This window comes from Aspergillus brunneoviolaceus, assembly GCF_003184695.1.
Source record: "Aspergillus brunneoviolaceus CBS 621.78 unplaced genomic scaffold BO95scaffold_19, whole genome shotgun sequence".
Classification (NCBI taxonomy): domain Eukaryota; kingdom Fungi; phylum Ascomycota; class Eurotiomycetes; order Eurotiales; family Aspergillaceae; genus Aspergillus; species Aspergillus brunneoviolaceus.
Window position 1 is genome coordinate 366,316 of NW_020290749.1, and position 12,567 is coordinate 378,882.

General features: G+C 52.5%; 6 protein-coding genes across 6 annotated transcripts; 4 read left to right on the top strand and 2 right to left on the bottom strand.

The window, feature by feature from the left end:
- Positions 1-215: 215 nt before the first annotated feature.
- BO95DRAFT_512912 (uncharacterized protein) lies at positions 216-2,886 on the top strand. The gene has a single exon (XM_025591563.1). The coding sequence runs from the start codon at positions 310-312 to the stop codon at positions 2,509-2,511; it is 2,202 nt and encodes a 733-aa protein (XP_025444285.1). The 5' UTR covers positions 216-309; the 3' UTR covers positions 2,512-2,886.
- On the bottom strand, positions 2,551-2,846 carry BO95DRAFT_461832 (uncharacterized protein; the record flags this gene model as incomplete). Its single annotated transcript, XM_025588859.1, has 2 exons — positions 2,551-2,730; positions 2,787-2,846. 2 exons carry the CDS (start codon positions 2,844-2,846, stop codon positions 2,551-2,553), a joined length of 240 nt encoding a protein of 79 aa, XP_025444286.1.
- A 364-nt stretch (positions 2,887-3,250) lies between the features above and the next one.
- Positions 3,251-4,072, top strand: BO95DRAFT_430108 (uncharacterized protein; the record flags this gene model as incomplete). The annotated part of the gene is made up of 3 exons (XM_025584934.1): positions 3,251-3,275; positions 3,350-3,610; positions 3,666-4,072. 3 exons carry the CDS (start codon positions 3,251-3,253, stop codon positions 4,070-4,072), a joined length of 693 nt encoding a protein of 230 aa, XP_025444287.1.
- Positions 4,073-6,692: 2,620 nt separating this feature from the next.
- Positions 6,693-7,784, top strand: BO95DRAFT_491939 (major royal jelly protein; the record flags this gene model as incomplete). Its single annotated transcript, XM_025590673.1, has 1 exon — positions 6,693-7,784. The coding sequence occupies one exon, from the start codon at positions 6,693-6,695 to the stop codon at positions 7,782-7,784; it is 1,092 nt and encodes a 363-aa protein (XP_025444288.1).
- A 403-nt stretch (positions 7,785-8,187) lies between these two features.
- On the top strand, positions 8,188-8,880 carry BO95DRAFT_441029 (BTB/POZ domain-containing protein). The gene has a single exon (XM_025586093.1). It carries the CDS (start codon positions 8,229-8,231, stop codon positions 8,841-8,843), a length of 615 nt encoding a protein of 204 aa, XP_025444289.1. The 5' UTR covers positions 8,188-8,228; the 3' UTR covers positions 8,844-8,880.
- Positions 8,881-9,754: 874 nt separating this feature from the next.
- BO95DRAFT_472206 (C2H2-type zinc finger protein) lies at positions 9,755-12,553 on the bottom strand. The gene is made up of 6 exons (XM_025589639.1): positions 12,395-12,553; positions 12,057-12,329; positions 11,748-11,987; positions 10,670-11,681; positions 10,174-10,589; positions 9,755-10,104 (listed from the first exon to the last, which is right to left on the bottom strand). Exons 1-6 carry the CDS (start codon positions 12,519-12,521, stop codon positions 9,836-9,838), a joined length of 2,337 nt encoding a protein of 778 aa, XP_025444290.1. The 5' UTR covers positions 12,522-12,553; the 3' UTR covers positions 9,755-9,835.
- Between the last annotated feature and the right edge of the window lie 14 nt (positions 12,554-12,567).

The following is a 12,567-nucleotide window of genomic DNA, read 5'->3' on the forward strand; positions in this document are numbered from 1 at the left end:
CGATCGTCCGTGTCTTTAATCATCTCCGTTGGCGGCAGCTTCTGAGGTGATAAGAGCCATGGTTTATGATTGATTGTGCAAATGACCTTGTTCCAACAGCCGAAGCTAGCCCCCATTCGGGCAGAATTGGGCACAAAAGCCAAGGACTTGAGTCAGCCTCGTCTTCCAGCCCCGCCGGTAGCGCTCGGATTCCACCTAACATTCCACCCAACAGACAAATGGAATTGTCCGAGAAAATTCCCTGCATCTGGAAAGAACATAAAGTTGAAGCAGACGACAACGCACCGAGGAAACCATCGAAGCAGCGAAATGCCTACAGACTCCGCTGGCTGGAAGGACGACCTCAACCGGCGCCTGAAGGATTCAGCACAGCGCCAAGGATACGCGGCGGTCAAAGCGCTGATAATCTATTGGGAAGAAAGCGACCCCGGATTTGAAGAAGAGGGTAGAGCACTGGCACAGCTGTTCCAGTCCTCATTTGAGTATGACGTCGACATATTTCCCATTCCAAGCTCGCACTCGTATCTTCGATTACACAACTTCATTACGCAATCATTGCTGGCAGTGACCTCCGATGCCGAGAGCAGAAAAGGGGCGCCATTGCTCATTATCCACTATGGAGGCCACGGGGATCGCAATGATGATCGACATGGCGGCGAGGAACGACAGTCAGTCTGGGCTGCGCATGCGCACGGGGGTCCGAGCCTGGAATGGTTTCGCATCCAGGACGATATTAAGGCGACCGATACTGACACCCTCCTGCTTCTTGACTGCTGTTTTGCGGCCCAGGCTGCACGCAGTCGCGATACCCGACAGCGTCCCGGGGGACTAGAGATTCTCGCCGCCGCGGCGATGGGGATGGAGACCCTCGGGCCGGGCCGAAGATCGTTCACCGTCGCCCTGATGAAGGAAATGCAAGGCCTGCTCGATGCCACCGGCGCCGTGGCAATCACCGACTTACACGCCCGATTGGCCCACCGGGATGCAAATCTCTTCGCCACGCCGTTTTATGTCAACCTCCGATCTGGGGCCCGAACGATCAGACTCGGCCGACTTGCCCCCGTCCATGGGCGGGAGGATATTGACATGGTAGAGGGATCTGTTTTACAGCTACTCATCCAAACAAAGGAGCAACTAGATGGATCGTCCGTCGGTCAAATTGCCGAATGGCTAGAGACGGATATGCCTCGAACGATAGCGAGACTGGAGGTTCTGGACACCTCCACCAAAATTGATCGATTTGTGGAAGGCATTCGACAGGAGAAGCACGCATTTCCCCAAGAACTAACCGATGTCGGCCGACGAGACATCATGGAGGCATGGAATAAGGTCGCTACGCTAGTCAAACTCCATTGCACCCAGAGCTCCAACGCTCACCATCGTCAGGAAAATGGGCATGGCATGGGTGATGATCTCGACAGCACGAGTGCGTTCCTTCGGCAGCTCAACGTTCAAAACAGTGCCTTTGTAGATACTGTGGAGCGTACCATCTTGGAGGCCTCAGCGGATCCCGACTCCAATGTCTTGGAAACGGCTATAGAAGATCCTGGCGTGCAGACATTGGGCATCGTGGATCATCTACGTCTCCGTCAAATTGTTCTTCGGGAGACGCCACTCAGTGAGCAGGAAGCTCGAGGGTCGTTGACCTACAACCAAGTGGTCCTCGTGGAGACGAAGCAGTACAGTCAATACGTGGATCCGGCTCAGATTCCCGATCTTACCTCCAGGGTCCGTCGTTTGGCCGAACTGTTAAAGGCCCCAAAGGGAAGACAGTTCCTTTCCCTGAAATGCTGTGCATGGGAACATCAGTCGTGGGATCATCGTTATGTACTTCATTTTGAAGTCCCGGAGGTGTATGTCGATGGATCGAGCAGTGACCATCATACACTGCAGTCAATTATAAAGCAAGTTAAAGGGGCCAGGCGACCCTCGCTGGACCAGAGATTGAGGATTGCTTTATTAATTGCCCAGGCTGTGCGAAGCTGGCACCAAGTTGGTTGGGTGCACCAAGGAATCAGCGCGATGAATGTGATTTTCTGGAGCTTCAAGGGATCCGAAGAGATTGACTACGCCAACCCATTTCTTCACGGCTTCGACTTTGCTCGACCAGATTCAGATCCCTCGATTGGCCGTTCGACAGACGACATCGCGTTTAACGTCTACCGTCATCCCACTCGGCAGGGGGCTGCTCGTAAAGGCCACCGGAAGGTGCATGATCTTTACTCGCTGGGTGTCGTTCTACTTGAAATCGGCCTCTGGCAGTCCGCCCACGATCTTGTCGCCTCGAGGAGGCCCGAAGCCCCGGCCCCCTACGTGTTACAGAAGAAACTGCAGGAGGCTTGTTTAACACGACTTGCGCACTACGCGGGGACTACCTACCAGCAGGCCGTTGCGGCATGCCTCGCTTCGGACTTTGGGGTTGACCTTGATGATGCCCAAGGAACCAAATTGAATGACTCTTTCCGAAGACTGGTAATTGATAGAATAGCCGAGGGCATTACCATTCGTTAGATGATACAGTGGTTTTGGCCGACTCTCGTCCCTTCCTCACTATGCAAATTCGAGATTCGCCTCGCTAAAGACCTTTCCATTGTCCACCCTTGTCCCATCTTGTAGGCTGAGAGTATAGATTCCACCAGCTCCGACGCTGGCAATTAGGTAAGGTCCTCGCAATGCACGGCCGCCAGGCTCGCTGAGGTAGACCTCGTCACCAACACAGAATTTGGTTTTCTATGGCTTTCAGTGATATATCAGCACTGGGAAGCAGGCTAAGTACATGCACTTACGTTGGCATAAGCCCCAATCCTTGGGCGACGGTCCCAGTCTCCTAATTTCTCACGATCCATGGCAGCTTTGCTTTGTTGGATCAGTATCACAGGCGAAACGCATTTGATGAAGATGAAGACTATAGTAAGGCCAAGGAGATAACATGCTTACCAGTCCTTCTCAACTCGCAAAGAGAAACGGGTGGGGATGACATCAACTACTCTCCTGGCCGGGTGAACCATAAATAAATATCACGTTTTTGGGGCCAAAATGAAGAGCCCCGCTTACCCTCAATTAATACGTGGTTGTAGCTGATTGGACATCAACAGGTTGTCCACCGAATATGTTATGCAACTCGAAAACAACGGCGCGACATGGTCATGCCATTTCCAATTTGTTTTCCCTCTTCGTCAAAGTACCGGTCTTAAATTGGCCGCACTACTCCAGAGACCTATCCAGCGCCCACAGCGATAAATCCATCAGAATGAATTCAGCCGACGGCGAACCTCGTGTGTCTTACTGTATGCTGACTCGTGGTTCGTTAATGTTCGTTCACAAAGAGTGCTCTAATACCTGTCCCTAGTGGAGACTTTCCGGCCTGGATATCCCAGATATTCAGCGTTATTGAGCACACACGCATCATTTCAGAAGTTCCGTCGATTCACAGAAGTGCGGATGCGACTTCTGTTGCTAAAACAAGACGAAATATCTGTTCTCGAGCAAGCGCTGAGCCGTGCCGATGCCGATGAACCCCATGGGCTATTTTTAGGTTGCGCTCGTCGTGACCAGAATTCTACTCGCAAAAGAATTCTGGACGAGCTGAGAACGCATCTCGCCGAATATGGTAGAATCTTCCAACCCGCAGTATAGTGGGCAGCTCGAAGCTTATATTATTTTAGATACCATGTTGCAGCAGAGCCAATGGGTCCAGTCCCTGTCTGACTCCAGTGCAAGGGATATTCAAAGTCTGCAGAATTGGGTGCAAGGAACCGGCTGTATCGCGCGAGAAGAAAGGGAGTACCTGGATCATGGCCAAGACCTGGCGAGTTTGGTGACGCCCCCTGATATTGCCGTCGAGCGTACATTGCCTTTGTTGGAAGACTTTCTATGCTTTCTTCAACGGACAAGTCGAAGAGTGTGTATTGCCCTAGCCCATGTTTTCATTCTACTCATTATGGAAGATATATTTCCTCCTCCTGTGGTCAATCAAGGCCAGAAAGGAAGAAGAGAGATAGGATGGAAGAAGAACCGTTCATCAGCGCCGCATATTAATTTTAAAGGCAATGCTTATATTACTGTCGACTGATATGATCATTCCAGCTCTCATTCTCTCCGGCGACAAGAAAGAATCACTACATTACAGAGGACGAAAATATTTTCATTGTCGGTCCTTGGATACGCCGCGTCAGCCAAGCTATTGCAACATGGATGGCCACACTCGCTCTTCTGACTCCGATTATTATTCTCTTTGTTACAACAAGTCCAGTCGCGCGGCTAGTCACTATCATTGTCGCCGCTGGGGTATCCCTAACAACCATGTCCCTGTTCACCGGAGCAAAAACCATGGAGATATTCATTGCCGGGGCGGGGTAAGCAAGTCCAAGCACAAGGAGACTGTACAAGGAGCTAATGCATATACCATTGCACAGCTATGCAGCGGTTCTCGTTGTGTTTACATCGGCTAGCAACACGTTGTTTTCCACACAGGAGTGTTCTTGTCCCTAAGCTTTTATTGCATGAGATGGTAAAACGAGGCAAAACCGGCCGGACAGAGTGGTAGACCAGTGGCCGACTTGATGTCGAGCTATTTGAAGTTATTATGATCATGGCCCCTCTAGTCTTAGAGGTACTCAATCTTCCGCGGAGATGACGAGAATATGATATGGCACGCCACCTGTGCAGCTGAATTCAGTTGAACAGCCTCTCATGAGCTCTCTTACATTGTAACAAAAAGAGCCTTCCAGCTTGACTAGGAAGGAATGGGTTCCACACCGCTAGGAGGCCCTGCTATGTAGGGGCAAGGGATAGACAGCGTTGAGATGCTCCAAGAGGAACATGACCGTTCCTGTCCTCGGGCAGAAGACCTGGCCGGAAGCTAGGAAACATGGCATGCATGTGAATCACGCTATCATTCCCACTGGGCCTTTGTCATTCACCACATGTTCAAACCGGTTGCATTTGAAAAGAGCATACATCTCAGAAATGAACAGCTAGAGTCCTACCCACGACCCGTGAAATCAGAAGGGAAAATTGGCTTTCAGCGCTGCCCTGAGACACCTACAACACGAGTAGACGTCGCGGATTGCTGCGTGTGGTGATCTCCTGACTACCCGCAAGAGCGAAGATCGGGAATTCCGGAAGATAACCAAAATTGCGGAAGTTGAAACAGTTCAGATGTATTTCGCAAGTACTGGAGTGGACACAAAGTGGGGTGCCTAAAATTCATGATTTGTCAAAGCCAGGCAGCAGCACGCAGCAGCACGGAGCTTCACGGATCTTCACGGAACTTCAGCCCTCTAAAACGCAGTCGCACTAAGCGCGAGCGCAGCCGTGCTGAGCACCTTTAGAGGCACCCACCCGACTACTGGCCGCAGAGAAGCCACACGCCGGGAGGTTAGTAGTTGGGTGGGTGACCACCAGCGAATCCCTTCTGTTGTATATTTTTGTCTTTTTGGTCGCCTCTTTCAAATCATTTGTTGACATGGACATGCGAGGTCCAAAGGGCTATTTACTGCATGTAAGTAGAATTGAATTCATTCATTGATTTTATTATTTCTTGCTGCTTGGTCGTAGTTGTTGAGTGGAAGATTTGTGCTACTGCCCCTGCATCAGTGCAGTTACCCCAGTTATAATCACTGCGTCAACACTACGAGCCGCGAGCCAAAAGGTCGCTTGCTGTAGTAGAATCTCCTGGTAGAGAAGTTTAACAATACTTCAGCAACTGACAATGAGACTAGTTGTTAGATCTTTCAACATTATACAAGTCATTCGCTCATGGTTTCACAAGTCAATCCAGTTATCCCTTGCACATACTTGAATCCTTGTGGCTGTGACTGCTGAGGATTTAGGATCTGACGCTCGCTACCAACACTCCTACAGACTCGACGCATCGAATCGGCCTATGAACATCAGACCTCGGCTGGAACAATGCAGTCTGACTATAATCAATTTATTACCCTTGGATCCTGCTGGTCATGGCTGCAGCATGATATATTACGCCAAGACCTACGACTGATTGTGAGGGAGCAGGGAGCACGCGTCATGCTACGCCGTGTGTAAGCTAGACTAGTGGCTACCAACTCCTGATAGTATAGATTGTGGCGTCTCGTCCATTTTCGCAGCACGGTCTCAGTACGTGAGCAGATTGTACGAGGAAGATCATTCCAGATCTGGCCAAGGCGGCGTAACGACATTCCCTGTGATTCCACCCGTAACAACATTAGACAAGCTTAATGGGCCGGCAGAAGTTCGGCTGCGGCCAGACCCATGGTCAAGGTCGTCCGACTCGTCATCAGCGATTCTGCACCAACTTTCGCCAAGAACTAAGCTTATTGTCCGCGCCGAAGTCTGACGGCAAGTCTGATGACCCCAAAGTTGGTTAAACTTCTTATCAATCTCAAGCTTCTCCCCAAGTGGAACCCTACTCTGCACGGCACATGCGGAGACTAAACTTCTTGCAGATAAGTGCCTCCATCCGCGCCGTCTTGGCAATTTTCGGAGCGGGGCGGGATCCCTCGGAGCCAACGGGATCTGAACTATGTATTCCGTAGTACCTACCTGCTTGCGATCATGCTTCAGCTGTTTCCTGGCAATCCTTCTTCACCACCAGATAGCTTGGTCAGCCATGCTCCGCAGGAACTGCTCTATATATTCAGCGAAATATCCCACCGAAATCTGACTGACAGACACGCAGAACTTCTCTGATCATGTTTCCCTCTCTTTTCCTCGCCCTCGTGGGCATCTCTGCTCCCTTGGCTGCTGCAAAGACCAACACTCCAGGCTTGGAGCTGGTCTACTCGCTTGAGCGCGCCACCCAGGGCATCAGTATCTCCGCCGATGGCCGCAAATTCCTGACACAGCGTTACTCCACGACCGCCGCGCCCCAGATCGTCGAGCTTCTCGCCGACAACAGCACCACTCTCTATCCGGACGCGGCGTGGAACGCATACAATTCCAGTGACCCGAACTCCGACCCGACGACAAGCTTTGTCAGTGTCGATGGAGCGCGCATCGGTCCGGATGGCCGCTACTGGGTCGTCGATGGCGGCTCGTCGGGCGTCAATGGCTCCACCAAGCTGGTCGGTGTCAACCTGACCACCAACGCAGTCGACAAGCTGTACTACTTGGACAATGTCAAGGCAGAGGAGAGCGGTGTTGACGATGTCCGCTTCAACGCCGCTGGCGATGTCACCTACCTCAGTGACACCGCGGGCGCGCTCATCATCCTGAACATGACGACCGGCGACGGCGTGCGTGTGCTCTCCGACCACTCTTCCGCCCAGGCCTGGTTCCCCATGATGTACAATCACACCCTGGTGCCTGGCTACGGCGCCGCCGGCAGCACCCTCGCCGTCGGGCTCGACCAGATCGAAGTCTCCCCCGACGGCGTCTGGCTGTACTACCAGCCCTGCAACGGCGGTCTGTACAAGATCGAGACCGCCTATCTCGACGCCGCTCTCACCAACACCACCCTCGCCGCCTCGCTTGGGGACTACGTTCAGGCTGTTGCTCTGACCCCCAGCACGGGCGGCACCACCATCGACGGCAACGGCAACATCTATTTCAGCGATACCAACCTGTTGGCCATCTGGAAGGTGACTCCCGAGGGCGTGGCATCGATCCTCTTCCAGGATGACCGCCTGATCTGGACCGACCTTATGTGGGTTACCCCGGACAAGAAGCTGTGGCTGCCGGCTTCTCAGATGCGTCCTGGTGGTGATGGCCTGATGGCTGCCGGCCCTAACTACATCTTTACCTACCCTATCGAGGCCGGTCCCTCCCCGATTGACCACGCCTAGTGAATAACTGTACCGGACTTGTATCATAGTATTGGCATATCCCCGGCTTGTATTATGGCATTGTGATTGTGTATATCTAAGAAAGGTTATCTCGGCACGAGAGAGCGACAGAACATAGAACTTCCAGATAAGAATCCACTCATGGCTTGTTCATGATACAACCTTTGTGCTGTGAATTCGAATTGTAACTGTTCACCGCACAGCAGGATCACGTGACTGTAGCAGCTACCAGGCGGAGGGTCACGGGCCGCGCGGCGGGGTCTTCCCGACAGATCCTGATTAGGTCTAGCATCTCAGACGGTGCGGGGGAGCTTTCCCCAATCTGGAATTAGGTTGATTGTGAGTCTCCTGGATTCACACCTGGATTCGCACGCCCCACCTGCTAACTGCGCACTCTCCCATACTGCATCTGAATTGATCCTTACACTTATCTGAATGAGCATGATGAGTGTTACCGACCTGTCAACCCACATTATCGACTCTGACGGCGATGTGGTGATCGTCTTACAGGATTCCAATCATGCGTTTGCGCCCTGGAATGAGGCCGGATCCCCGGAGATGGCTCGTCCACCTTCGTCATTAGGCATCGATGAGGATGATGAGTATCAGGAGAATTCCAACGTAGAACCTGTCGAAACCGCCGGTGACTACAAAAAAACGCCGACAAAAGAGGTTCACCGTATCTTAGTATCCGGAAAACATCTAGCTCTCGCGTCATCCTACTTCAAGAAGATGCTCCGCGGGACGTGGAAAGAGACCACCTCTCACCTCCCAGCAGACCCCATGGTGTTAGCCGCCAAAGGCTGGGATTTAGAAGCACTCTTGATCGTCCTCAAGGTATTGCACTGCCAAAGCTCACAGATCCCGAGGAAACTGAGCTTAGAGATGATCGCCAAGATCGCGGTCGTGGCGGACTACTACCAGTGCAAGGAGGCGCTGGACCAAACACTTACTGCAGGGACCTCTTCTTGTGGATCTGGATCTCGTGGTTCTTCGGTCGCCAGAGTCAGTTCCGACAAACCACCTCGACGGCGGCGTCGCGGAGCACCTCGCCTGTAGCCAGCCTCGGCTTACCAATTCCTGGCGCAATCATTGGTAGGGGACAGAATTCCGGGAGATTGGGGTGGTATCCAGCTGATTGAGATTGGGAATATCCAGGTCTCATCAATGCAACGCGAACCACGGCCATCGCCGCCATTCTGCACGGACTGTACAGCACGCTGGATCGGCTCCTCGACGACCGCTGTTGTAGCTTTGAGTGCAACGCCATGCTGTATGGAGCTCTCAGTAAGAGGATGCATTCGAGCGGTCTGCTATACCCCAGGCCCGTGGCGCCTTTTCTGGGTATAAGTCATGAAGAGCTTGTGCAGCAGGTGTTGTCCTTCGAACCCCCAAAGTGGACCTTAAGGTACGACGATCGTCCACACAGATGCGCTCAGTCTTCCTTCAAGGACCTCCTGGGCAATCTAAACACTTCCATCTCCGGACTGGATCTTTCTAAGATGGGAACATTGTGCACCCATGATGAGACGGACACCCTAGTGCGCTCATAGCGCCGCAATGAATCCAAGTCAAAAAGGCCAAGTCAACAGTTCAACCAGAGGGAAGTGTATTCAAGAATCGTCTTAGTCTCGAGCGTGACTGATCGCAAATTATGGGTGTTTGTAGCTCGTGTAGCCTGGTTCTGATAAAGTGAGTTAGTGGCCTTTGACCGAGGGTGGGGGGGAAAGCCTGCAACCTGCGGAGGCAATCTACACTCCATTGGCCTTTTTTGACTCTATCGTCTAACACGATGCCTAAGAGAAACAACCTCCAATCGAGCATCTCATGTCATCAATAATACGTAAAGAGATGAGCTTTTCTTCTATGTTGACTTATTGTGTAGTATTTTAGATGGTTTAAATTGTAAACCATGACGGGCTTGCGATCCGATGCGTAACTAAAGTAGAATATGTAATGAATAATTCGTACTCAAAGCAACAGACCTTGTCCTTCGTCAAGAGGTTTTCCAATTTGTCAAGCCTCGAGGGATGATGCTAGATAAAGGTTTATCATCGTGCAGCCACAGACGTCCCTGTCTGAGAGCGAACAGAGTCTCGGTCGCACGTATCAGCATAGATATCCAGCCCATCGCCGATGATCTTCAGGAGAAGCCACTGCTCATTGCCTCGAATCAACCGCGCCCAAAGCTTCGCGACAGCAAAACCCAGGTAGACACAGTCCGAGGGGACCGCCGGTCGGGCCCACAAGTCCTCGTCTCCGGAGGTTCGTCCCTCTTCGACGATGTCGGTGATCCAGCTTACCAACCGTGTCTCGTGCTCTGTGCGTTTGGCATGTCAGTACTGAGGTTTTGATGATCTCCCATGACACAACGCGGAAGAATACATACCGTCCAGCGGCCGCCTCGTCTGGCAATCCGCGATACAGAACAGCCACTTGCTGAGGAAGATGGCGAACTCCAGCCCGCAAAGCGAGTGTTGGATGCTCCAGACGAAGGCATGGCTCTGCGCCACGAAGTTCACGCCCAGCTTGACGGGAATGCTGAGGGCGTGGGTGGCATGCAGGATAGCGGGAAGGAGATGTGGCCCGGCGGGAAGCCGTGGCATGTGTAGCAGCCGGCTGGCTATCTCGTTCGCGTCTCGCGATCGAAGGATTCTGTAGGACCCGATGTCGAGGCCGAGGCGAACATATGCCACCCCGAGGAACGCGGTTGAGGTGAAGGTCACGGGGCCGTTGGGGTTGCGGGGATCCAAGCTCGATTCCGGGGCGCGCTGCCATAGAGAGGTCCACGCGTGAAGGGCATGTCTAAGAGCATGAGCACGCTTTCGATCAGGGCCAATGAGAATTGGAAGGAAGACTCGGTCCTCATGAACTACTCCACTTACCGCATGATCTCCTTCTGCCCATTGATCAAGGATTTGTTCGCGTCGTTGTATGGCCCGAGAGCACGGTATGCGAGGAGGATCTGCTGGATGAGCGCATGCAGCAGGATATAGTTTGCTTGGGGTGATGGCACCGGATGCGCGTTGGGGAATCCCGGCGCCGGCGGGTTCTTCATGATGTGACAGAGGGCATCTTGAAACATCATCTGCTCCCGAAACCCGGGCCTGGTTCGGATACGGTTCCATTTCTCCGAGCTTGGAGCAATCCACTCCAGACAGCTGCATGGCAGGCGAACGCGAATCTCATCGGTCAGGATCACGGAGGGGGTGCCGAAGGCCAGAGACTGCAGGTTCAGGAGGGCAAAAGAGAACAGCTTGATCCTGCGGTCTGTTTCTTCTTGGACCCAGGACCGCCAATCTGTGGCACTAGCATCGGGCCCCTGATCGGCCTGTTCGAGCTGACATTCCCGGATGCATCGGGCCAGGAAGCTTTGGAGGTTGAACGCCTCTCGTGCTAGATCGTCCTTTCCTTGCCAGGTTGCGAAAGCGATCAGTAGAAAGGCGCAGCGTGCGTCGCGCATGGTTTCGCGGTATTGCGCGCTTTTGTGGTTTTGGACAGATCCCTGATGTAATGGAGTCGTACTGTTCCCAGACGGCGCAGCTTTCCCATCATTTGTCCTTTGCGTTTCACGCGTTCGTTGCTGCAATATATCCGTAGCCGCCTGAAACAGTAGCACCGCTTTGCGATTCTCATGCCGGAACTCAGCACCCAGGGCGCACATAGCTAAGAGACATTCTGGCTCACATTCATCGATCCTGAAGGTTGGGATGTGCACCATGGGGTAATGGGGATAGAAACCATCGAAAAAGCCATTCGCGAACCGTGACAATGAGTGGCAAGACGGCAAGTCGTTGGCCGCTTGAATGGAATGGGCCCGTGTCAGCGCTCGAAGTAGGCGTTCGCGATGCTGATTTGTTACAGTCAGGATTGGCAACGTCAGGACGCCAAATTCCGCTATTGTTGATGTTTAGCTGCGTCTTTAGACTCGGGTAGACGTTGAAGGTGTCTTAGGCGTCTTACCAACTGCTTCTCGCTCGGTTGGTAACTTGCTCAGAGCCTGATCAGGACCAACGGGAAATGCGCCGGATGCTGGTGCAGTAGATGGATTTGTGGTGAGATTGAAGCTGGAATCGCCCGCGAAGATCTGTGTTATGCTGGGCTCAGTTGGGAGATACCACTCGTTGTTCAGCCCCATGTTGTTACTAAACATCTCCAGATCTTGCAGGACAAGCAGATCCTGGGAGCTGAAGAGCGGATTCCCTGCATGAAGTCAATCCCGCTCCGGCGATTTATCGAGATTCAGCATTAGAAGATGCTACTACACCATACCTTCAAGTTGCACATTGGGATATTGGCTAGTCTGGCTTGGAAGGACTTGGGCGATGTCATGAAGATCTGCTAGCTCCGGCAAAGAAGACTGGAAATTGGAATGGGAATACTCTACTTGAGACTGCACATTGCTGGTATTGTGAACCTCTGCAGGTGACGGGTCCTCCGTCGATGGAGTAATCGGAGCGTGGCCAATATTTTGGTGGCGCTTCAGCAGATCTCGCCGACTGAACGTTGCGCCACAGTCACACTCGTAGGGTTTCTCATGTGTATCTAAGAGTTGCCATTATCTCAGCCTCATAGACCCACATTCGGTTTCGTGGGAGTTCTGCACTAACGAATTCGAAGATGTCTTTGGAGATGTTCGTAGCGCCGGAAGGATCGCTCGCAGTAGGAACATATCCGTGGCTTTCGTTTGCCTGCTGATGATGACTCCTGGGTTGGCTCTACTGAAGACAACTCCATACGTGATTTTTTGAGGGTTGGGGGATAATGGGGAGAGCGTGTGCAG